Source organism: Mus pahari, chromosome 13, assembly GCF_900095145.1.
Source record: "Mus pahari chromosome 13, PAHARI_EIJ_v1.1, whole genome shotgun sequence".
Lineage (NCBI taxonomy): Eukaryota > Metazoa > Chordata > Mammalia > Rodentia > Muridae > Mus > Mus pahari.
In genome coordinates this window covers 29,916,682-29,924,167 of record NC_034602.1, presented here as the reverse complement: position 1 = coordinate 29,924,167, position 7,486 = coordinate 29,916,682, and the positions used below count along the sequence as shown (strand labels likewise).

At 47.3% G+C, this 7,486-nt stretch overlaps 1 protein-coding gene across 4 annotated transcripts in view; it reads left to right on the top strand.

Moving 5' to 3' along the window:
• Nucleotides 1-7,486, top strand: part of Tbc1d14 (TBC1 domain family member 14) — a 90,110-nt gene that overhangs the window by 60,691 nt on the left and 21,933 nt on the right. For all 4 annotated transcript variants that reach the window (XM_021210300.1, XM_021210303.2, XM_029545127.1 and 1 more), the window contains 2 exons: nt 348-454; nt 6,840-6,920. In XM_021210300.1, the coding sequence (XP_021065959.1) occupies nt 348-454; nt 6,840-6,920 (188 nt within the window). The remainder of the gene's footprint in view (nt 1-347; nt 455-6,839; nt 6,921-7,486) is intronic.

The following is a 7,486-nucleotide window of genomic DNA, read 5'->3' as shown; positions in this document are numbered from 1 at the left end:
CCGTGCTCTGTGCTCCTTACCTATGCACAGCTCTTTGCAGTCCTGTAGGAGTCCACTCTGTTTCCCGTCTCTGTTTTCTGCTCAGAGAGTCTTTTCAATTCTTCATGTGTGTAAATTTCTACTAATCAATCAGAACCTGGTTCTGGAAGGTTTCTTGGTTCTTTGGTCTGTGGTGTTCCGTGCTGTGCCTTCAGTACCTGTCACAGCCATAGAAGTAGTGTCGATTTCAGTAGAGTCAGGAGGGTAAGCTCCCTGAGGGGAAGGGGAAGTGGGGGTGAGGCTTGTGTGCAGGCGAGCCTTCCTCCATTGAGAACAAACTTAGAAACTCATGCTTCCATTCTGTTCAGGTGGTGCTCTAAGAAGGTTCGAGACTTGTGGTGGCAGGGAATCCCTCCGAGTGTAAGAGGCAAAGTTTGGAGCTTGGCCATTGGCAACGAGTTGAACATCACTCACGGTGAGTGGCTTGTGTGATTCTAGGCACTGAGGTTCACCCTGGGTTTCTGGGATCCCTTCTGTCCCTTTTGCCATGTTACAGAGTATGGTAACCACTGCCATGAGGTTCTGGTGGAAAGGCCAGGTAAATCTGTCTTCTCTGAGAGGGTATCTGGGTAGTGGGTTGATGCTGGCTGCTCTAGATTCCTGAGAGGACAGAGCAGGCTTCCTAAAGAGGATAGCAGACCCAGGGCTCTAAGGCTCAGTGGGGTAGGCAGAATTCTCCTCAGAGTCAGGCAGGAGCGTGGAGGTGTTTGGTTAGGATACCCTTTGGTGGGTTTTGTTTTGAGTCCTAGAGAGGCTAGGGCTTGTATCTGTCTATAGGGCATAAGCATGTGAAGCTAGAGAGGGAGGGAGGGAGGGAGGGGAGGGGTGGGGGGGGACCGGCTCCCAGTGTTTACGGTGTTTATGGTGTTGCTTCTCAAACACCTAGCTCCATGGTCCAGTGCTTGACTAGCATAAGCTAAGCCCTGGGTTCAATCTCCAGTATTGGAACTTGGAGGGAAAACAAGTGGACGTGGTGGTACACAGCTGCAGTCCCAGCACTTGAGAGGCTGAGGCAAAAGGGTTGTGAGATCAAGGTCAGCCTGGGCTACAGGGTGAGACCCTGTCTCTAAGACAAAACAAATCCTCAAATTTCTCAAGTGCTCAGCTTTTGTGGCTCTGCCCCACCAGCCTAGATTGACTTCCTCATGTATCTGCAGTACCCAGCAGGGTTCTGGGTCTCAGAGGTCTAGAAGCACACAGATCAAACATGAAGCCTTAATACAGGGAAGTCCTGTTTCCTCCTGTTGAAAGTAAGCTGCTCTAGCAGGCAGGTGGGCCTCTCCTTCCTCTCATTGAGGTCAAGCTGCTTTTACTGTGGTAGACTCTCCAGCTGAAGGCAGATTGCTTGTCCCTGACCCCTCTACTTAGGTTAATGTGTTATCTTGACAGCGTGACTTCTGCCATGACAGTAGCTGTGTTCTGAGCAGTGTCTCCATGCTGAATAGCAGAGCTGTCAGTTAGGTGGTGACTGGCTTCCTTCAAGGAGGATGGCAGGGCAAGGAACCATCTTCTCCAAACTCATCTCTGGCTAAATGCTGCTGCCAAGATTTCACTGTAAGATCTATGTCGGGGCTGGTGAGATGGCTCAGTAGGTAAGAGCACCCGACTGCTCTTCTGAAGGTCTGGAGTTCAAATCCCAGCAACCACATGGTGGCTCATAACCATCCGTAACAAGATCTGACACCCTCTTCTGGAGTGTCTGAAGACAGCTAAAGTATACTTACATATAATAAATAGATAAATAAATCTTTAAAAAAAAAAATCCAAAAAAAAAATCTTTGTCTGAAAAGATGTGTGATGTGTGACTTGAAGTCGATCTTAGCCTCTCATAGGAAGCGGTGAGACATTGCTGAGCATGCGAAGACCTTTGTGCTTGAGAGTCTTCTAAACTCCACCAGCAGTTCTGTGGCTAAGGGGATGCAACGTGTGGTGCAGATGTATTTAATACATGGCTCTCACTGATGCCTGGGGTTAATTTACTGAAATTAAGACCTGTGATGAACTAGATGATGAGCAGATGGTATACATCTTGTCCAGGACCTGTGCCTTGGTCCTGGCTCACTCTGTATAGCTTATGTCTGTCTGAATGCTGCATCCTGTCTATTGTCCCATTAGAGTGGCCTCACTGTACTGCCATCTGCTCTGTCATTTGTGACCAGCCTGATCTTCTGAAGTGTCTGCTGAGGGAAGGAAGGCAGCTTTCTGACCTTACCTCGCTGTTTCTTCCAGCCGGCCGGTCGGTCTGAGACAGTGACTTGGGTCTGCTGGGTGCCAAGCACCAGCCGCTCTTCACTACCTCACGTCTCATTAAACGCCAGCAGTGTTGGTCTCAGGCAGCTCTTGGGACCTCGTTTTCTTCTTGAAAAAGGTTAGGCATTCTGTTCCATATCTGTGGCCAGTGTGTGGGGCCAAGGTTCTCATTCTACTCTTGGCAGGTTTGGAAGTTTGTTCTGACTTGGGAAGGCCCAGAGTCCAATAGCACTATTAAGCTTCACTCTTGCCTGCCTCTTAGCTCTTGAGCTGTGTGTGTGTGTGTGTGGGGGGGAGTTGACAACAACAAAACCAATAACAAATACGCAACCCCTTCCCCAGAAACACAAAACATCCAAACCTCACACCTAGGAAAGACAGGCTTTTACTTTGAAATTGGGGCTGGGGACTGGTAGCATTGCTTAGCAGGAAAGGCACATACCATGCAAACCTAGTGCTCTAAGTTTGATCCTGGAACACATACAAAGGGAGAGGGGGAGAACTGACTCCAAAGGTGTCCTCTGGCCTCCACATGTATGTTGTGGCACATGTGAGTTCCTCCCCCATCACAAACTTGTGTATGCACAATAAGTCGAATTATAAAAAGAGGTTGGAGTTGGGGGTCCTGAGAGAAAAGTGTCACCTTTCTACCACGACCGTACATGCAACAGTAAAACTGTGGGGGAGATTCTGTGAGCTCAGACATGGACACATTTATACCCAGTCTCTCCTTCTAGCAGGTTCTTCACTTGTGAGGTAGAGCCCTAATGGGCACGTGCTGTTGGGATAGCATTCTCACACACTGTGTGAATGCTGTCTTTGTATTCTTCTACGCTGATGTCTGTCCAATAGCTGAGGACCATCCAGATGTTGGTATGTCCAATAGCTGAAGACTGTCCAGATGTTGGTATTGTTGTTCTTATGCACCATCACGTGCTGGGGCTTTTTTCAGGAAGGGAAGGTAGAACTTCCAGGCAGAGATAAGGACTCTGGGAAAAGAATTGAAGAGGCAGGAAGACTCACCAGCGGGATGCAGAGGAGGTCTGACATGCCTGGAGGCACACCAAGGGTTCCAGAAAGTCCGGCAGTGAGCATGCCCTGTAGTAGTTTTGTGTGCTCCTCTGAGAATGACAAAAATGTTTTGACCCAAGCCCTAATTTGGGTTCTGAGCCTGACTTTCCAGGAAGCCTTAATAGTCCCATTAGGTTAAGTTACAGCAAATTCCCAATTGTTAGCTTTTAAGAAGAACAAAGCTGAGGGTTCCCAAATCAAACACATGCTTCTAAACCTGCCAGCCAGCCCACCTAGAGATTGAGTGGGCAAAGGTCCCAGTGCATACTCTCGACCCCAGCCCTGGATACTTCTGTGTTTCTCTTTAGAGTACAACATACTAAAGTGTCGTATGTGTGTCATAACTGTGTTGCTTTGCCATGGCATGCCAGCATAGCTTGCATGCATGTTAGAGCTGTCATAAAGCCAGAATGGGATCATTAGGACAAGTTACACTTAGTACAATACGTGAAGGCAGCTGTGCTTGGCTCTACCCTGCAGAGTAAACGATGAAAAAGGTAATGTGGCAAACACTCAGAGAAAGGCAGGGATTGGTCAGTAGTCCTCAGCGAATGGGAGCTGGGAATCAACCAAGCAAGAGGTATAGGGAGTAGGAATGGCGGAGGAGTGGGGGCGCTGAGACAAACCCAGTGCATGGGACATGGCATGCTGTTGAGCTGTGAGTGTGGCTTGCAGCACTCCAGGGGCCCAGTCTGCCGGCCTGCGGAGGTTATTGGGAAGCTGAAGTTGTCTGATTATTAGCAACTGCCTGAGGGACAGGGCTGCTGAAAACACAGGTTCTGAATATGGAAGAAATTTGAAGACTCTTGTGACAATTCTCTGACAGCAGGAATCACCATTCTTTGAGAGCTCTGCTTGTTCAGAACACTGATTTCTACGCCCTCCCTCAGCAGCAAGACGAGGGATCCTGTGCCATCCGGGTAGCAAGCTGCCCGTGCCCTTGTCTGAAGGCAGTGCGCATCTTAATCCCAGAAATCATAGGTCTGAAAGTTTAAAGCTCTGAATATTGAAATCCTGGAAACTGAATTCCAAAAGCAATTCCCACGGAGAAGAGGTAGAAACCCAGATTCTCTGGAAGGATCGCTCATGCAGAGCAGCAGGGTCTAAAATGCCAGTTTTGTGAGTTGTTGGTTTTTTAAGCATTGTCAGCAGTGGTGTTTCTCCAAGCTAATGATGTTCAGAAGCTTTTAAGGAACTCAAGCCTCATTTATCTGGAGAGGTCAGCAGTTACTAGTTAGGATACTTCTAGAAGCTGGCAACAGTGTTGCAGGCTGATGGGTGGAACTGCTTCTGCAGCTTCTGCTTCCTGCTTCTGTGGTTTGTTGAGTGCAGGTGGTGTAGGTGCGGGAAGTACTGTCCTGGAGGCCATGCAGCAAGTGTCCCAGGGACAGTTACCACTGTATGGTGAAGCCTAGAAGCACATGAGAAGGAGCAGGGACACCCAGAAAATGGGCGTGTCTCCTACAGGAGAGCGCTGCTTGATGTGCTGTCAGCTTCTGTGGGCTACCTTCATAGAGCTGGCTGTATTCTACCCCTGGAAAATGGTTTCCTGTCCTTCACTCTCTTGTCTTTAAGTCACCCAAATTGTCAGCATTTTTTTTGCAGTTTGTTGTGCTGGTGTGTGTGTATGTGTATAGTCATGTGCTTTAAGATTTTATTATGTTTTGTTTTATGGGTGTGGGTGTTTTGCTTGCATGTATGTCTGAGCGCCACATTTGCAGTGCCTGCAGAGACCAAAAAAGGGTGTTAGAGCCCCTGGAACTAGAGTTACAGATGCTTGTGAGCCACATGTGGATGCTAAGAATTGAATCAAGGTCCTTTAGAAGAAGGTCAGTCAGTGTTCTTAATTGCTAAGGCATCTCTTCAGCCCCTGTGGTCTGTGCATTATCTTCATGCCATTTTCAATTTTCAAAGTAGAAATTGTCTATAAATTTCAGATTGCCCTAATTCATTTTACAAATATCTTGTAGATTTGACCATGTGAAAGTGTCTTACTATGGTGTTGATTATGTGTGAGATTGTGTGCATGCATGAAGAATCTTCTTAGTCCAGAAAGAGATGTCCTTTTGTTTTTCATTCATTAATTAATGTATTCACTTTTCATCTGATCACAGTCCCCCTCCTCCTGATCCCCCTGTCACATAGCTTCTCCACCCATCCCTTCTCCTGTGAGAAGGGAGAGCCCCTGGGTGTCACCCCCACCCTGGCACATCAAGACACTGAAGAACTAGGTGAAAAATCTCTCCCACTGAGGCCAGACAGAGGGCAGCTTAGTTAGGGGAACGGGATCCTCGGACAGCCCCCGCTCTAGTTATTGGGGGACTCACATGAAGACCAAGCTGCACATCTGCTACATATGGGGCGGGGGGGGGGGGATTAGCTCCAGTCCATGCTTGTCCTTTGGTTGGTGGTTCAGTCTCTGGGAACCCTCAAGGGTCCAGGTTAATTGACTCTGTTGGTCCTCTTGCAGAGTCCCTATCTCCTTTGGTCCCACAGTCCTTCCTTCAGCTGTTCTGTAAGACTCCCTGATATCCATCTAATGTTTGTGGCTCTCTGCATCTGTTTCCATTGGCTGCTGGATGGGGCCTTTCAGAAGACAGTTATGCTAGGCTCCTGTCTACAAGCCAAGCAAAGTGAGATGTCCTTTTGGACGTCTGCATCTGTGAACATTCTTTAAAGTCTAGGCTCTTTGGATGACTGTATGCAGTGGTAACCCATCTCGGGTTGATTAAAGATTTAGGTATCCTGGCCCATGTTTCATATGGCCACAGTTATGTGCTCAGTGCACAGTTATGAACCATAATGATAGCTATTCACATACTTTGCTTTTCAGCATATTTCTGCGCATATAGGTCATCTGCTTGTGACATAGGTGTATAATGTCCTTCATCTACTGTGATGCTTACAGTAGCATTGATGCCGACTTTGTTACACAAAGCAACACATGAAGTGTTCTATTGTTTTTATATTTTTCAAATCTCCCTCTTAAGATGTAAGTAAATTTCTTTCTTTCTTTTTTTTAAAGGATTATATTTTCAGGATTTTAAACCTTAAGGATTTCAAATTAAAGCTTTTTTTTTTTTTTGAGATTATGACTCAAACTTGTTAGAAACTAGATAGACTCTGTCCACCTACCCTTTAGTCCATAGATGAGACACTGACTGGCTGTTCTCTTCAGTCCCCAGGCCATTAGTCTGGATCCTGAGGTAAGCAAGAGACTGGTCATCCGAGAGGCAGTGGGCCGGCCAGTCACAGAAGGTCAGAGCAAGATATGAATTAGGTGGCTGTGCAGCAGAGGAAGGCACCAAGCCCCTTGGCAGTGTGCGTGCCTCCTTTGTAAATGACTGTCTTTCAGGCTAAGCTGGAAGGAATTGTCAGAAGAATGCCTTCCTCTGTTTAGAGAAAGAGATAGTTGTGTGTTCTCTGGTGGTGTCGAGGGAACATGTACATGTAAGACTTAACAGAAGCTTTTCTTTCAGAGCTCTTTGACATCTGTCTTGCTCGGGCCAAGGAGCGGTGGCGGTCCCTCAGCACTGGAGGCTCAGAAGTGGAGAATGAAGGTACAGCTCTCCCCTCGCTGAGAGGCTACTCACGGCAGTACTCCTCACCGGCTAGTGTGGCCTGGGGCAAAGGGACTGTTAAAAAACAAAAATGGAAAGGAAATAGCTTTTAGAAGAAATAGAGGCCCACAGCTCCTGAGAGGGTTTGTGTCTCCTGCTCACAGCCAGTTGCTTCTAATTCAAGTTGCCTGGTAGCCTGGTTCATTGAGTGTTGGCTTCCAGAGGCCCCGCAGTGATCCATGGACACAGAGCAATACATCCGTGGCCTGGCAGTGGGACTTGTGCCATTATGAATATTTGAACATAAGCTGTTTTTATTTTTATTTTATTTTATAAATTGACAAGATCGTGTGTGTCTATCATGTACATATTTTGAAGCATTTGTAGCATGATAAAAATGTAAGTAAATGCCTTTAAATGTGTTTTTAAAAATTCAGAGCCAGGCCTGGTGGTGCAGGCCTTTAATTCCAGCACTCGGGAGGCAGAGGCAGGCGGATTTCTGAGTTCGAGGCCAGCCTGGTCTACAGAGTGAGTGCCAGGACAGTCAGGGCTATACAGAGAAACCC